The sequence below is a fragment of the Cynocephalus volans genome, chromosome 4 (genome assembly GCF_027409185.1).
Source record: "Cynocephalus volans isolate mCynVol1 chromosome 4, mCynVol1.pri, whole genome shotgun sequence".
In the NCBI taxonomy this organism is placed as follows: domain Eukaryota; kingdom Metazoa; phylum Chordata; class Mammalia; order Dermoptera; family Cynocephalidae; genus Cynocephalus; species Cynocephalus volans.
This window is the reverse complement of record NC_084463.1, coordinates 151,287,462-151,305,320: the sequence shown is the minus strand read 5'-3', so window position 1 is coordinate 151,305,320 and position 17,859 is coordinate 151,287,462. Positions and strand designations below refer to the sequence as shown.

At 34.6% G+C, this 17,859-nt stretch overlaps 1 protein-coding gene across 2 annotated transcripts; it reads right to left on the bottom strand.

Moving 5' to 3' along the window:
- Positions 1–11,594: 11,594 nt before the first annotated feature.
- Positions 11,595–15,034, bottom strand: LOC134375233 (olfactory receptor 8K5-like). Of its 2 annotated transcripts, none has more exons than XM_063093491.1 (2): positions 14,126–15,034; positions 11,595–11,633 (listed from the first exon to the last, which is right to left on the bottom strand). In XM_063093491.1, exons 1-2 carry the CDS (start codon positions 15,032–15,034, stop codon positions 11,595–11,597), a joined length of 948 nt encoding a protein of 315 aa, XP_062949561.1. The 2 variants fall into 2 exon arrangements, with proteins under 2 accessions (XP_062949561.1, XP_062949562.1); XM_063093492.1 differs by lacking the exon at positions 11,595–11,633 and adding an exon at positions 13,451–13,456 and having other exon boundaries at positions 14,147–15,034.
- Positions 15,035–17,859: the final 2,825 nt, after the last annotated feature.

Genomic DNA, 17,859 nt, shown 5'->3' with positions numbered 1-17,859 from the left:
CCAGATGTATCAGAAAACCTATTCTAGACAGAGACATAATCATACTCAATAGCTTTCCTGTATTATCACCAGGGAGAATTTTAGGAGGCAAAACTAGTATAAATAATATACATCTGAACTTTCTTAATTATATTACAATATAAACAAATGTCTTGCAAACAAAAATATGTGTAAGTAGAATTAGATAGAGATAGAGTTAGACTAGTGCTTTTCATCATGGGTTGATTTCACTCACCAAACATTTTCCAATGTATAGAGACATATCCTATGTCACAATTGCGAGGTTGGCTGCCATCAGCATTTACTGGTTAGAAGGTAATTAAGTTGCTAAACATCCTGCTGTATCCAATATCTATTCCACAACTATATCTACATCCAAATTCCAATACTGCTAAGGTTGAGAAATCCTGATAATATGTGTAGATATATAATAAATAGATAGATGTAAACATATAAAGATTTAGATATACAAGGCAAATTTTGAAAAGTTGAAACAATGTTTAAACTGGGTTTTCAATATGTGGATGATTATTATACTACTCTTTTAATTTTTCTGTATATTTGTAATCACATTTGTAGTCATATTTATAAATTGCATCTAATAACATGTCATAATATAATTTTAGTTATAAAAAAAAATCAAACCATAAATTCCAAAATGGTACTCCTAAAACTGGTACTTCAAAACTCCTTCTCTTCAAATAATGCTTTTCACATCTGAACATGATGTAGAAAACCCATTTATCTCATGAAGAGATGGGAAAAAAATCATAGCTATACACTTATGAAATTATAATTGAATGTTAAATCATTTTAAAAGGGTCACAAAGAAGAGCCCAGAATCAATAAATAAGTATTTAAAAGGACATGTACATGACTGACTAAGGACTTGTACATGATTGTACATGATTAACTAGGAAACCTGCAGTTTCTTCGTTCTGCCATTTTTAAAATATGTAAATCCTTTTAGCTGTGTTTCATTTGCTCTCAGTTTTGGCCTTAATTAGAGATAACATTATTTATATAAAACAAATACTTTATAAACATATGCCATAATGGTATTTTAAAGATGCTTATGAGCCTACCACACCATTTAAAATATTCAAAAAATATATATGAAGAAAACAGAAGAGAGGTCCTATATCTACTCAGGCAATAGTGAGGAGTAGAAAGCACAGGGAACTGAATCAGAAATGGTAACATTTTGCTATGGTTGTGCCGTCTAATTAAAGTGGAACTTTGCAAAGGTCACTAAAACATTGTGGATATCTGTAACATGTGGTCCCATGTAAAACACTGTATCTTTTTACCTGTAATGAAGCCTCTGTCTTGACTCCTCAATGTGTTTCTCATAGTGAGACCAATTTATGGATTTTTTTTCTCCTTTTGAGACTCTCCCCAAGGAGATGCCTAGCAATTTTATGATTATCCCTAAAGACTTTGAGAGCATAACAAAATGCCTAAAGGCTGTCCGTTGGTTGTCAAGAGCAATTTGTATTCACTAATGTGTTAGGGTTCTCCAGAGAAACAGAACCAATTGGTCATTCACAGATAGATGAAAAGGAATACATTAAGAGGAATTGGCTCATGCAATTATGCAGAGAGAGAAGTCCTGCCATTTGCAGTTTGCAAGCTGCAGGTCAGGAAAGCTGATGGTCCAGTTTCTCTCCAAATCTGAAGGCTTGATAACCAGGGGAGCCAATGGTGTAGGTCCTAGTCTGAGTCCAAAGGCTCTAGAATCTGGGAAGCCAATGACTGATGGCAGAAGAAGATGAATACCCAATTCAAGCAGGGAGCAAACGCTCTTCCTCTACTGTTTTATTCTTTTAAGGGCTTCAGTGAATTGGACTGATGCCTACACCCATTGGTGAGAACAGTAATCTTTACTCCGTCTATGTATTCACTCCTTTTTTTCCAGAAACATCCTCACAAATCCACCCAGAAACAATGTTCACCAGCTATCTGTGCATCACATAGCCCAGACAAGTTAATAAATAAAATTATCAATCAGTAGCTGACCCCTTGTCAACTTAACACCCATGTGTATCTCCTTAAACCATGCTTAATCTTCAAATAAAGACAATAACAATATCATAGCTCTGCTTTACACAATACAACTTTCCTGCATGCAAATGGAAACTCACTAATCCCTTCCCCAGAAGAGAAAGTATAGTCCTTGAGCATTGTTTACTCTTTGGCAGGTATTCCCTGATTAAAATTCTGTGATATAAAATTAACAATATTTAAATACTTTTATAAAGTCAATACATCTTACATTACATGATAATGGAATAAGAGAGGAAAAATATATTTGCTTAATACATACACACACATATTCATAACAAAATATGGAAGGAATATTTATGACAACTAAAGACCTCGTTTCTGTAACTGGTCACATGGTTGTAGCTGGTATTTACAAGAAATTTTTCTACAACACACGCTATATTGTCTTTGCTAATAGCAACTACGCAGTTGGTTGTGATTCACTCCCTGATAAGGTGACCCAAACCTTCATTCTTGAAGAGTCTGGACCTTTAGTCGTTATGTCTGGATTGGGTTGTTCTAATTTTCCATTGACATTAACCTGCCATCATGTCCACTAATTTTGTGAGCCCATTATGTGATGGCGGAAAAATGGAAAAAAGTGATTGGAGTCCATAGATCGGGTCATGCTATCAACTTGACTATTAAAGTCTTCTTCTGATGAAGTTGAAACCATGCCCCGATAAAAGGGTATTTAAAAAGTTTTTTCTCACTCCTATGAATAGTCTCCATAAACTCAAGGGTTAGGAACAAAAGCTGAGTCTCGCTCCTGCTCTCCTGCTTTCCTGATCAACCTTTTTGAACAAAGGTGTTCCAAAGAGAAGCCAAGCTGATAATTAACCTATGCTCTAGTTCAGAAAAGATCATGTTAGAAATGCACATTTGCTAAGAGTCTGAGTGAAGTATTTTAATGTTTCAGTGATTCTTGGCTAAGGTCACTGTCTTTGACTTTTCCAGCTTCAAGGTACACCAGGAACTTGAGGTTCACCAGACTACCGACCACACACCTCTTGACATCAGGAAACTCTGTTCATCATGGAATCTTGACTTTTGACTCAAGCCACCTGCAAACTCTGTAATTCCCCCCGCCTTCATTAGCTCTCTGCACATACCTGCATTACTTTCTTCCCTTTAAAAGCCATAAACTTTATTCAGTCAAGGAAGAGGGTTGACATTGGTATTATGCTCACCTGCTCTCCTGGCCATAAAAAAAAAAAGCTTTTTCCTTGCACTATTTTTGTCTGTCTGATTGCATCTTGTCACAACGAGCAACAAAAATCAATTAGATCTTTTTGGCTCAGTTACAAGGTCACCTTATGTTGAGCATTCAAACAGGACACAATTATCTTCACCTTTTTTTTTTCTTTGCCTATTTGAAGAGTTCTGTCTACATACTTATTCCCCAGATGTATTTGTCACCAACTTTTTGATTATTTTGTCTCCAGCTCCTTCATTATCTAGCCAGACCACTGGCTATAGCCCATGAATCCTGTGTAATCACGTAATCACATGTCTGGCTATTTCTCCTTCTAGGCAAAGTGCACAGCCAGTTGCACTGCCCACATTTTTGCTCACTATGAAAATGTCCCTTCACCACTGTGCATCTAGGATGTAGTGCTGCAATTTTCTATTTTCTAGAGGTGGCTGCATATCAGAGTACAAATGAGAGCCTTCTCTTCCCGTGTGCACTAATTGAAGGTCCCCAAGAGGACATAGGTAAAGGCTGAGAAAGAGAAGGTAGTATAGCAGGACTGGGAACCATGGGCATTTGGGCTGCTTCCTGTGTCTTACTTGTGCTTGAGGGCCTGCTCAGCCTGATCACATATACAACACTTCAAACTGATAATGGATTGTGGCTGTGCATCCTAACTTTATGGCTTGGTGGTTGAGATAACACCCAGTTCATGGTGGCCTCTCAGGTTACATGGCAAATTTCTGGCCCATGATCAAGCTCTCAGTCTCTACTAAGGCACAATAGCAACACAAGAGGTATTTTATTTTATTTAAGTTTTATTTGTTTCTTCTGTGTATTTTACTCTAATTAAAGTTTCATTTGTACCATAAAGGACTCTTAATTAAAATATTGTATTTTTAAGGCAGTCCCATCCACAGTGGTCCCATCAAATTGGTGACATTGTGGAGAAGTTTTTAAACACCATCCTGTAACTTTACTTATATTTTTTGTGGAATAAAATTAATACATTATGCAAATACATTGTGCTACAATCTCATTGCTACATTTTAAGTCACTAATTTCTTGCGATGCATCAGTGTGACATTTGTTTCTTTCTGCATTGTAATCCAAGTTATATATTTGAATACTTCTTTTGTTTATTTTTTGGTAAGGGCAAGCCTTAACATGAAAACCAGCAATTTCAATGCCAAAGGCAGAACGCATGTATTAGGTTTGGAGTAAAGGGTAGAAAACCCATACTCAGTAGTGAATGCAATTCTCCTAACCTGAGGTCATGGTTGCAGTTGGGACAAATTATTGGCTATACCTTGGTTGGAGATATAGCCATAAAGTTAATGCATAGATTCTGGAAATGGATGGCCATTGAGGGATTGGATACAAGTCCCAACACTGCACACATCACTAACTGTGTTACAGCCTGTACACACACACACACAATGGACATTTGTGTGATTGCTCAGCAGAAAGTAAATGCTGGGGTGTACTAGAACACCACTGAGATTTTGAGTGTGCTCCCCAAACCAGAACCACATCAGAAGAAGAGAATGGAAGCCTTATAGGCTCAAAGAGTTTTAGCACCACCTCACCAATTATTGACAGGTCACTAAGCTAGGCAGACAACAAGGCAACTCTTAGAAAATCAGATTGAAAAATAAGAAAGAAAAAGCAATACTGAGCAGAGGTATTAGTGGCTAAATTTTACAGATTAAGTTAAGATAATTTACTTTAAAACAGACAAAAAACCACATAGCAGCAACAATAACAGAGAGGAAGAAAATCAAATTTTAGAGTTGCTAAAATATATTTAAAATGTCCAGTTTTTTATGAAAATCTGTGAGTCATGATAAACCGAAGAATAAACAGTTACCCATACTTGAGTGAGGGAGGTACATAATCTATAGGAACGGTCCAGGTCTGGGTCCTGTTATTGGATTTAACAGACACGGGCCGAGCCCGTGGCGCACTTGGTAGAGTGCTGTGCTGGGAGCGCAGCAACGCTCCCGCCGCGGGTTCGGATCCTATATAAGAATGACTGGTGCACTCACTGGCTGAGTGCCGGTCACGAAAAAACGACAAAAAAAAAAAAAAAAAAAAAAAAAAGAAAGAAACAGACACATACTTCAAAGAAATTGTGAGTAATATCTCAAAGGATAGAAAATTAATCATGTTTAAGTTACTTAAGGAAAGAATCCACAAATAATAAATGTCAATAAAAATTTGAATCTCTTAAAATGGCAATTTTGGTGTTGAGTATGGGAGTAATATGTTAAGAAAAGTGATTTTTATTCAGTGTATATTATTCAATTGGAAGAGCCGCTTAAAATACAGAAGTTCAGCTACCAACACCAGAGATGCTTATTTAGTCAGTCTGGAGTTGGCTTTAGCAGACTTATGTCTTAGCTCCCACAGATGTTTCTGGAGTAATGCTACACAGACAGCTCTCTAAAACTGTAATTTAGATATGGTGTGTGGTCCATAGAATATAGATGGTATTTACATGTTCTCACTTTCAGCAGCAAAATTTTAACATTATTCCCTGGAAAAAAGACAGAGTGCCCTTTTAAAATCTCATCATCAGATAGTTATATAGGAAATCACACATCCCAACAATAATGATATTAAGCCATTTCCACTAATGAATGCTCAACTTATCTTGCTACATTTGTAATGAAAATACATGGATCTATGTAATCATGAAAGATTCAAATTAGCTGAGGGATCATAAATGGTTCTGATATTTTTAATCAAGAAAAATAGAAATGTGAGTAACTACTCGAAAAACAGAGTGAAGAATTCCATGAATGCAACAATCCATAAAATCAAGAATAAAAACTGGAAAATATTTTGAAAATCAACTTTGACAGAACTTGGAAATCAACAAAAGATTAGACATGATCTACACAGTGTTTATTCAGGAAAAACTGCTGAACCTTGATTAAAAAGGCAAGGTTTGTGGTGTTGTAACTTGACCTACGTCCATTCACCATTCTGCAGCTATGGAGGAGCCTTAAAAATCAGCAGCCTGTCAATGATAGTAGCTGTGAAAACCAGAAAGTGTGCATCTGTTGGGGTGTGCAGACCAGTTGTGGAGCTCCTCAGGAAGATCTATTCCGAGACCAATGTCACCAATGTCACAGACAATTAATTAGTCTTTCAACATCAGGGCAAAGTCTTACTCACACATCATTGTCTTCATTTAACATGACTTAGAGTTCATTGTATGCAAACAGTTTTATCCTTGGGCATTTGCTAAAAAATACAAATAATTGGCAAATGCTTAAATTCAGGAATACCTGTTGGGAAAAACACTGTGTGGACAAAAACTTAAAAGGAAGAACTGTACATGAGATATTACAGAGGTCTTTGAAAAATTCTATCTTAATTATGGGATCCAACAGGCCATATGCCATGTTCATGAGCATGGTTGCGCACAGGTGCAGGACTCATCTAAGAGGGCTCCATTCTCTCAATTGTGATTGACTGGAGGCTTTATTCAAATGGGATGTAAAGGCTTAGACAGACTCATAAGCTGCCAAAGCATTTTTCTTAGCATGTTAGTGCTGCTGTAACAGAACGCCTGTGACTGGGTAATTTATAAAGAACAATAATTTATTTTCTTATCATTCTGTAAGCTGGAAGTTCAAGATAGGCATTTGCAGGTTTGATGTCCGGTGAAGACCTGTTCTTCATAGATGACACTGTCTAAGTGTCTTCAAATGATTTAAGAGAAGAAAAAAGCAAATCCTCTCCCTCAAACTTGTATAAGGACACTAATCCCAAACATGAGGGCACCACCCTTGACTTAATCATCCATCTTGTTAAGGCCTCACTTCTTAGTACTATCACATTGGCCATTAAGTGCCAACACAAAGTTTGGGGGCACATTCAGACCACAGCAGCATTGAAGTTATACCCTCCACCCCATCTGACACATGAACACTCAGTAAAGGGCAGAAGACTTAACTTACTGATTGAAGGCACTGATTGAAACTTCTGACCAATCATTAGCTTAGCACTCAGCTGAGGAGAAACCCCCAGTGACCACACATCGGAGGGAGCACAGACTTTATAGGATAAGTCTAAAAAATTATGAACCAAAGAGCAGGAACAAAAACTTCAACAATATAAATGGGGGAGGGGCAAATATAACAAAACACTGGAAAATATCTGAATGTGTTTGTGTGTGTGTTACTTGTGTCTGTCTGTTTGCATGAGAATGTATATGGTTTGGTTTCCATTGTTGTGATATTTTATGTTGTAAAATGCTCAATTTTTAACAAAAATTTTAAGGCAAACAAAGAAATAAGGAAGATCCATGCACAGAAAAAAAGCAGTTAATAGAAATAATTGTTGAAGGATCCTGGATACTGCCATTAATAGACAATGGGTTTTAAATTTCTATTACTAGTACGTTGAAGGAAATTAAAGATACCATATATAATTTATTATAGAAAAGTATGATGACAATCCGTTATCAAGTAAAAATGTTTAAAAGCAATAGAAATTCTTTTTTTTTTTTTTTTGTAAAAGATCCCAATAGAAAATCTGGAGTTAAAAAGCACAGTAACTGAAATGAAAAATTACTAGTTAGACTTAACAGAAGATTAAATTGGCAGAATGAAAAATTAGTAAAATAGAAAATAGGTAAGTAGAATTTATCCAAAGTCCAGAAATGTAAAAGATTACAGAAAATTCAAGAAAGCCTGGGAATCCTCTAGCAACTATCAAGTTTACCTGTAGTTCAGTAGGAGTCCAAGCAAGACAAGTTAGAGAGTTTAGAAGCAAACACTTTGGGTAATTTATCAATTAGTAGAAATAACTTATTAGTCAAGAATTTAGTTTACTGTCTATCCAGTGGGCATAGAAATTTCCATTACAATAAAACATAGAGAGGTTTTACTGTTTTCATTCTCCTCTTGCATGGTGAAGAATCCACATTACTCACCAGCCTGTTGGTTTCCAGCAGAATTATTTTAACATAATAATGACACTAAAGGTTGACTGAATTTTAAACACTTGCTTAGGCTCACTCAGCTAGCTAGCAGTGGATCAAGACTCTAGAATGATATTTCTTTCATTTATCATTTCAAAGAACACTTCTTTGTCTGGATCAGTGCACTTTAGCCACATTGGCATTTTAACAGTTTCTTAAATATGACAATTGTGTTCTAGTCTGATGGTGTGTGCACCTGCTATTTCCTCTATCTGGAACACTTGATGGCCACATAGTCACAAGCCCTGATCATGAATGGATAACAGATATAAATGTAAAAGTTAAAACAATACAAATAGGAGAAGAGTTTTGTGAACTTGTATTAGGTAGAAATTTTATATTTATTAGAAGAAAGTAAGATTCATAGAACAAAAGAATAATTTTAAAATATCTGATGTAATCAGTAATTAAAACTTTTGATTTTTGAAACACACCATTTAGAAAATAGAAGACAAGTCACAGAATGATAGAATATATTTGCAATCATATATTAATAAACCAAATGTATTTTGTATATATAAAGTTGCAATCAAAAAAGACAAATAACCTAATTTTAAAAATTGGCAAATATTTTCGTAGACATTTTGAAAAATAAGAAAGTGTCTAGTAATCACCTCCAATATAGTTCAATAATATAATAATATTAGGGTCTTTAGGGAATGCAAATTAAAATCACTGCATGAGGCCACTACACACTCTCTTCAACAGCTTTAATCAAATGACTGATAGTAGCAAGTGTTGGTGATGATGTGAAGAAACTAGAACATTCATATTCTTTTCGGAATAAAAGCTATAGGAAACTTTTTGGCAGTTTCTCAAAAGGTTTAACATAGACTGTCCAATCACTCAGAAATTCTGCTCCAAAGTTTCAACCAAGAGAAGTGAATGCATACATACAAGCCTAAGAATGGTACACAAATGTTTGTAGCAGCATTATTTTTATTAGGCCAAAGAAAAAATTAGAACAATCCAAATGTCCCATAACTGATAAATGGATAAATAAAATGTGGTATATCTGCACAAGCAAATTACTTTTCAACAATGAAAGGATACATGTCTAATACGTGCTACAACATGGATGAAACACAAAAATGTTATGCCAACTGAAAGAAGCCAGATGTATAAGTTTACATATTTTATGATTCCATTTTTGTCAACATTTCTAAAATGGCAAATATATGAAACAAAATGAAGATCATATGTTGTCTGGAGTTGTGGGAATGAGGATTAGCACAGAGAAATCTTTTGTGATGATAGAAATATGTATAACTGCATCATGGTTATATTTGTAACACTCTATAAATTTACTTATAAACATTGTTTTTGTGAACTTATATCTTTAGAGCTGAACCTGCATAATGATACTGGTGCATAACTCTACAAATTTATCAAAATCAATTTACTTACTAAATATTTACTTATAGTAGGTGCCTTTATGGTATATATATTGTACATCAATGTAGCTGTTAAAAACATTAAATAACAATGTACAAATTTTTGATGTTGAGGCAACATCCCAATTTATTAAAACATTATAAAGTCTATAGCACTATTAAAGTGATAAATGTTTGAGATGAGATGGATAAGCTAAACACCCAAATATGATCATTGCACACAGTATGAAGTGCCCAAATATCATACTGTACTCAATAAATATAAGCAATTATCATAGGCCAATTAAGAAAAATAGATTAAAGAAAGAATAAGAGACCATTACAGAGTAGAATAGTGGTTTCTAGAGGCAGGAAAAGGGAGGCGGAGGGGAGGTGGGGGAAAGATTTGTAGACTGGTACAAATTTACAAAGTTATAGTTAGAAGGAAGATAAGTTCTACTGACCTTGGATGACAAGAGCAAACTGTATTGTAATGTACATTTCAAGATAGCCAGAAAATAGGATCTTGAATGTTATATCCATAAATAAATGATAACTATTTTGGTGATAGATACTCTAATTTTTCTGATTAGATCATTATACAATACATGCATGCATTGAGACAACATGTGCAATGAAAAAAAAAATTAAACATTTATAGCATTATTAATGATTATATGTATAAATATTTAATTTAATTTAATTTTGTTTAATGAAAACATGACCTAAAAATAATTTGGTGTTTATGCCATTTTGTGTAGTGACTAGAAGTGTAGAATTTTAAGTTAAACTTCTGGTTTGAATCCCAGGTCTGTCATTCATTAGCTGAAAGACCTTGGCAACTTATTTAAACCTCTGAAAGGCCTGATTAACTTTTCAGTAAAATTGGCTTAAAAAGTAAATTCTGCTAAGTCATTCCTTCCAATTTTTAATGCTGAACTTTTCTCATTAGCTATTTGCCACATATTCCTGAGGCACATTTTTGGAAAATTTTATTACAGAATTTTCTATAAGATTTAATGCACACACACAAAAAGACATATCAAATGTTGGCCATTCATAGAGCCCACATCGTCAAACATGAAGTTGGAATTCTAAACAAAACACATTACCCATTAATATAGCCCGTCATAAACTTTCTGATATGTCTTTCTCTTTGCTCTTTATCTCCTATTTCTTTCACTTTCCTATGCATTTAGGCAGAGGCAGAAAGATACACCTGTAACTTTTCCATAGCTACGTGTACTACTTTCTCTGATCAACACATCCCTAATGGTTTTTATGGCAATGGGGCTTTTAGGTTTCGTGTACATAACATCTTCCTTGAGCTTGGTACTTTAATAAATTCATTTTCCTGCAACTTTACCAGTGAAGTAACAAACCCTTTATTATACCATACAGTTGGACAGAGCAGAGAGATTAAAACCAGTACAGCACATGTGCCACTTAATTTTACCATGTTATTTTAAGAGATTTTCCAAACAATTGTGCCCTGTTTCATTACATGTATTTCCTGAAACCAAGAGAGTCACTAGAAGCACTTCTCAGTAAACTCCAAGTCCTGCCTAGTTTGTTAGTCCTGTATGAGAGACTCTCTTTAAATTTCAGTGGAAATCAGTTAGAGAATCTGGACCTCTACTTTCACCTGGCAGTAATGAGGCAATTTCCTCCTTACCCTGCCACAGCATTGCTGGAGAAAACCAGTCAAAACAGAAAAATTAAATAAGAACCAGTGTCTCATAACATAACACAAAAATGTTCACATTTCTGATAAATGGAAAAAGCCAGACAGAAAGGAATTCATATTATATGATTACATGTATTTAAAATGTCCAGAGTAGGCAAATTCATAGAAACAGATTATAGAATGTTGATTGCTTAGTGTGTGTGTGTGCGTGTGCATGTCTGTGTGTGTGCGTGTGTGCATATAGGGTAAGGACACTAAATTTGATATTCTATCAAATTTCAGTTAAAAAATGCAGTATTATTAACTAAAGTCAACATGCTGTACATTAGATTCTCCAGACTTCATTTTATAATTGATCCCTCTATTGCCTCTCGTCTTCCAATCTGACACCTGCAAAAGTGAGGGTTTACTCTTTGTTAACTTAACTCAGGGTGACATCAGTGAGGCAGAAAAATGACATTGAGACAATAAAAGTTATTTGTTAAGATCATGAAATCTGGAGCTAGTTCACCTAGATCACCTGTCTTTGAAACATGGTTCTAATATCTAATACCTTGGTGAACTGTGAAAATTTGCCTATGCTTTCAAATCCTCTATTTTATCATCTCAATAATGGGACTTTTTGTAGGACCTATTAGAGAAAAAGAACTGCTTTGATGGATAAATTAATTAAGGCATGAAGGATGCTTTTCATATAGTACTCAAAAGATGTGAGATGATATTAATTGGTAGTTCCTGTGACCATCTTAAGCATCCACTTTAACTGCATCAACAGTTTGGTAACATTATCCTCACACCACAATGTAATATGCACTTTTTAATTTTATTCCAGTGAATTTTTTTTCTTTCAACTTTCATTGGCTATACAGGAAATTTTATTATATGATAAAGAACTAAGCAAATATTCTAAACTCTGATAGCTTTGATAAAATCCTACGACTATTAAAAAATGAAATTAAGCAAACATACATCACAAAATGTGGGGAGTGATCAGGAGCAACTTTCTTCAGAAGGCAAGATAATTATATCCCTGACTAAGTATCAGACCTCACTTGCATTAGAAATATGGCATAGTGCAATCCATGGGATTATATCTTTTTGTTTCTCACAAGCCTAACAATCAATAGATGCAAACAATGAAACTAAATGAAAGGTAGTGTATTGTCAGTATTGATCAAAATTGAGAAAGGTCAACCCTATGAAAAAGAGGCATCATTATTAATTCATTATAGAATAATTCTCTTACCCAAAGATACAAAAACTGGAACATAAATTTAAATAAAAGTAATTGCTTTTTTTTAAGGTAAATAAGAAAACAACAGTCCATGAAACCAAACAGGAAGTTATACAGTGAGAATGAGAACTAGGGGAAAAGACAAACCTGAGAACTTTTATGAACACATTCATAAAATTCATCATAATGGAAATATCCACTGATGTCAACAGAATGGGAGAACTGAGAACAAATCAAGTGCCAATCAAATCCTAGAGCTTATTGCCTTGCAGATTAGGTTCAGTTAACAGAGTCACCTGTGGAAAATAAAGATATCGATGAAGAAAAAGTGTGATCCCAAAGTTGGGATTAGCTGTATGACTGAGTTCTTCATACCGTCACATACCACATAAACAAGCAGTATCAGTACAACTTTAAAATATACCAGTAAGAAGCATACAGGCTAAAATAGGTGAAAAATCTCCCCCCCCCACACAGGAAAGCATACAAAAAACAGGTACATGAACTGCAAATTCTGTTCCAGAAGATGATAAAAATACAAGATTCTTGCCACTTGCGTAACCAGCACTGTTCCCTATTGCCACACAGCATGCTCACTTTACCTACCTACTTTTGTTGGTCTATATTCATCTAGCACATTCTACTGTACTACAAAATTGACTTATTATGCATAAAATCCATCCATTTCTCTGAAGGAAGGCAAATATTTTTACCGTTTTGTTTATTAATCCATTTACAGAGAATTGACTGACATGTAAAAATAATATAAAAATACATGCTGAATCCACTTGTGCTTACTATGTTATTCCTCAAGCACACAGAGTAAAATATGATGCCTATAGCCCAATTTATTAAAATCGCACTACATGCAAATTTGAGGAAAATATTGCATTAGTTTTTCCACATCCTTTGCTAGCACATTTTATATCTTTGTTCCCCAAGTGATAGATCAAGGGATTCAACATGGGGATAATCACAGTCTAAAATATAGAAGCAACTTTATCACTGTCAAAAGAATGACTAGCTTGGGTTACACACAGAGGAATATCAAAGTCCCAGAGAACACTGTGACTGTGATCAGGAGGGATCCATGGGTGTAGAAAAACTTGCACCTTTCCTCAGTATAGTTTGTTCTTAAAATTGTTACAAGGATGAGCAGTTAAGACAACAATTATCAGGAAAGATAAAATCCCATGAAAATCCACTGAGAACAGAATTATTGATTAAATTTTATGCATGTTTATGCAAATCAAAGATAATAAGGGGAGACTGTGACAGTACAAAATACAGATGACCTTGTAGCCACAGAAAGATGAGGTAAAAATCGTTAAGGTGACATTGAATCAGTAGCTGGGAAAGACAGTAAGGAAGCCATAGTTAAATGAGATAGAAAATACGGAAGTTAATTTGACTGAATACAAGAACAGCAATCTATCTGTCTGTGTTTTATAATTCGTCTTTGTTTTGGTGCAAAAAAAGAATGCAATTGTACCATGAGAAATATTACCAAATGGTAACAGTTGCCTTTATCATAGTTTATTCGAACAACAGTCCATATTGTACATTAAATACGAAATTTGCATTGATTTTTAAAAACTCTGTAGAAGGCGTTCTGTACCTCTTTGTTTCTTAAGCTGTAGATCAAGGGGTTAAGCATGGGGATTACTAAAGTGTAAAACACAGAGGCCGTTTTGTCAGTATCAAAAGAGTGAGTGGATTTGGGCTGCACGTACACAAAGAGTAAAGACCCATAGAACACAACCACCGCTGTCAGATGAGAACCACATGTGGAGAAAGCTTTTGTTCTGCCTTCTGCAGAATGCATTCTACATATGGCTAGCAGAATTGTCATGTAAGATACAAGGACTACCAGCAGGGAGGAGATCAAATTAAATGCTGAAAACAGCACAATCAACAATTGTATTTCCCGCGCATTGGAACAAAGCATATGTGACAAGGGAACATCATCACAGTAGAAATGACTGATAATGTTAGAGCCACAGAAGGTCGATGTAAAAATCTTAATAGTGATCATCAGAGTCTGAAAGGCACTGTAGAGGTATGGAATGCCCACCAGCACATGACAAAGTCTCGGAGACATGATAACATTGTAGAGCAGAGGGTTACAGATGGCCACGTAGCGGTCATAGGCCATGGCTGACAAGATGAAAAATTCACTGATAATGAACAGAAGGAAGAAAGCCAGCTGTGTAGAACATGCATAATAAGAAATATTATTTTGTTCCACAACAAAATTTACCAGCATCTTGGGACAAATCACAGTAGAATTACCAAGATCAAGGAAAGCCAGGTGTCTAATAAAGAAATACATAGGAGTATGCAGACGAGAGTCCACCTTGGTCAAAACAATCATGCCCAGGTTGCCCACCACTGTGATCATGTAGATGATGAGAAAAATGCCAAAAAGGGGAAGCTGCAGCTCAGGCCGCCTTGTGACTCCCATCAGAACGAATTCGGTCAGCAATGTTAAATTTTTTTGTCCCATTTTATCAAGCTTTCTCTTAGAGGAAGAAACAGAGGTTTTATTATTAGATGTTCCATGAAGTGTCATCTAAACAAATTTTAATATTAGTAGATATAATTGAAAAATTTATTCATAATAGATAATAAAAAAAAATAATAATTCTTACATCTGATTTTGAAATAAAACAAACCACATAATCTCATACTTCCCCAAATAGGGATCCATATGATATATGCACTGACACAAAATAGATTAATTTCTAAATAAGGTCAGGAATGTTTGAAGCATGTTCATTGATAACAAAACTATATGGGTATTAATACAGAAATATTAGACTTTATCTTATCTATACAAGAAAATCACAGTTTTTCTTTAATACACTTCTATTTTTACCTGAGATTTCTGGTGGAATTAAGATATTCTTAAAGAGAGATCTAGAAATAACACCAAGGAAGTGAAGCTTAAATAGAGAGTCTCTCATTTGCACCTCCAAGGCCTTCGGTGGGATTTTACCAATGAACTCACAAAATTATATGTCTCAAAAAAATTACAAATGAAAGATAGATTAGCCATGAACAATTAAGCCCATATTCTCTTTCTAGTTTAAAGTCCAGTCACACTTCAACTGATAGCAGGGTGCATTGGCATGTCTTCAAGCATTGTCAGTTTCATCTAAGGGGGGATTGACTTCATATTACTTTATTAGATGTTCATGATGTATATTTATGTGGTTGAAAATCAATGACATTCATCTTTGAATAATGCTCTCTATTCTGATTTAAAAATGTATAATAAGAATACTTCTACAACCCATTATAATGTGATTATTTTTTGAATTTCATCAATTAAAACATTTTACTCATAAATTTTATAATGTTTAAGGTCTTGAGTTTGTTTCCAATTGAGATTTTAAAATTATTTTCCATTTTACATATGTTTATTTTTATATCTCAACTTGCATGTATATTTTTTCTTTAAAAAAAACAAATTTGTATAAGCTTCAAGGCACAGATTATCTGAATCTCTCCCTGCTAAAATACGTAGTTTCTGTCAATATTTACGGATTTTGAGTATTTTATTTCCTCAAATTTTGAAGAAATAAAGAGAGATTTTCAGTGATTTATCTCCCCTAATAAACCTTATGGAGCCAATAGGGTGTTTAAGGCATTTAATGATGTTTTTTGAACATTGAAATTTCATTATATATTAGTAAATAATAATTCAATTTTGGAATTGCACAATGGAGAATCCATGGAGTATAATGCTGTGACTAAAAATATTTTAGTGAAAAGTACTTCCTCCTTTATTTGATAAGAACTACATTGGAAGTGAATAAAAGAATGTAGCACTACACTGATTGGAGATAGTGAAGGTGCTTTAGCCTGCTCTGCTTGGGTTTCCTACCTGTCACATTCAGTTTCTCCTCACTAAAAATCTGAAACACTGTAAGCATAATTTTCAATGGGAGGAGTAATTGAAATTCAAAATACCCAGGTAGATAACATGCAAGAGAGACTTATTGTAATGGAATGCCAGCTTTAGCCTGCATGACTATCAGTAGAAATTCCTGGAAGCCCTTTGTAAGTTGTGGAACAGCTGCAAGGCATAGCCAGCTTGTAGCAGTTGGTAGCAATTCTAGGAATCTGCTCATTATTGGTGTACATTTTGCCAGTCTCATCCAGGGGATGGGGACAGGGAGGAGTTCAGTACTGGAACTGGTAGGCGCTTCTGTCTCTTCTTCCTAAATGAAGCTGTACACTCTTTCTCTACCCCCCTTTCAGGTCTCTTCCTCTTCCACAAATAAAACCATAAGCCTATCCCCTTCCCAAAACTTTATATTGAACATGCTGTGGTGCAGAACCTGATAATATAGGGTTTCATGGTAGAATGGGAGATGTGGAGATGCACTAGACTGAGAAAGAAAATCAGAATTTCAGTATCAGTCCTACCACCTTGAAAGCTTTTATGTTTTGCTAAGAATTTTTCTAGTGTTTATTGAATCTACTTCTGTTTTCACTGTCAGTTATTACCTACCTCTGTAGAGCTCTTGATTCTTTTACCCTGCCCATTCTTGTGTGAAAAGATATTTCTAATACTTTAAAAACATCTAATTGTGTATACATTTTAATAGAAGAAACAGGATATAAAAATTATGCAAAGGAATAACCGATTTTTCCATCTGTAAATGAGACAAAATCAATTAGGAATTACTTGGGGTCCGTAAAACTTAAAATTCATTACATTCATTTGCCAGTCTACTCAATCAGTTTGTAATACCAACTGTTAACAGAAGAAAACAAAACAAACAAAATACCAGGCCTAGTTGTAGGTAAACCGGCAAGAAAAACAAACAATGAAAAAATCAGCAAGATTGTGCAATGAGACATCGTTACATAAAGAATTCTTGAAGTTTGTAAAATATTGCATGGGAAATACTTATCTTAAAATATTATTTTTCAAATATAACGTTATATCTGTTCTTAGGAAAATAATTGTTATTTGATAAATATCACATTAGACAAATGCTACTTTTTTTATTTATCTAAAAATCAGTTGTAGCTAGACATCTAGATATTTTATCTGGAAATCCTAATGTTAATAGGTTCTAAATAATGAGATCAGTGATGAATTTTTCAGGTATTTCTAAATTCCTTTTCACTTGTGATATCCAAATTCCGTGATCAATTCTCACCAATCAATAGATGTAGGGCACCTGTTCAGTTCCTACAATAGTGTCCTGATATTATCCTACTCCACAGAACCCCAGTGATCATAGGGAATACTGAGTTTTTGTGATGTATTTCAAGGAGTCAACTGTCAGGGTCCATAAGAGCATGTACAGGCAG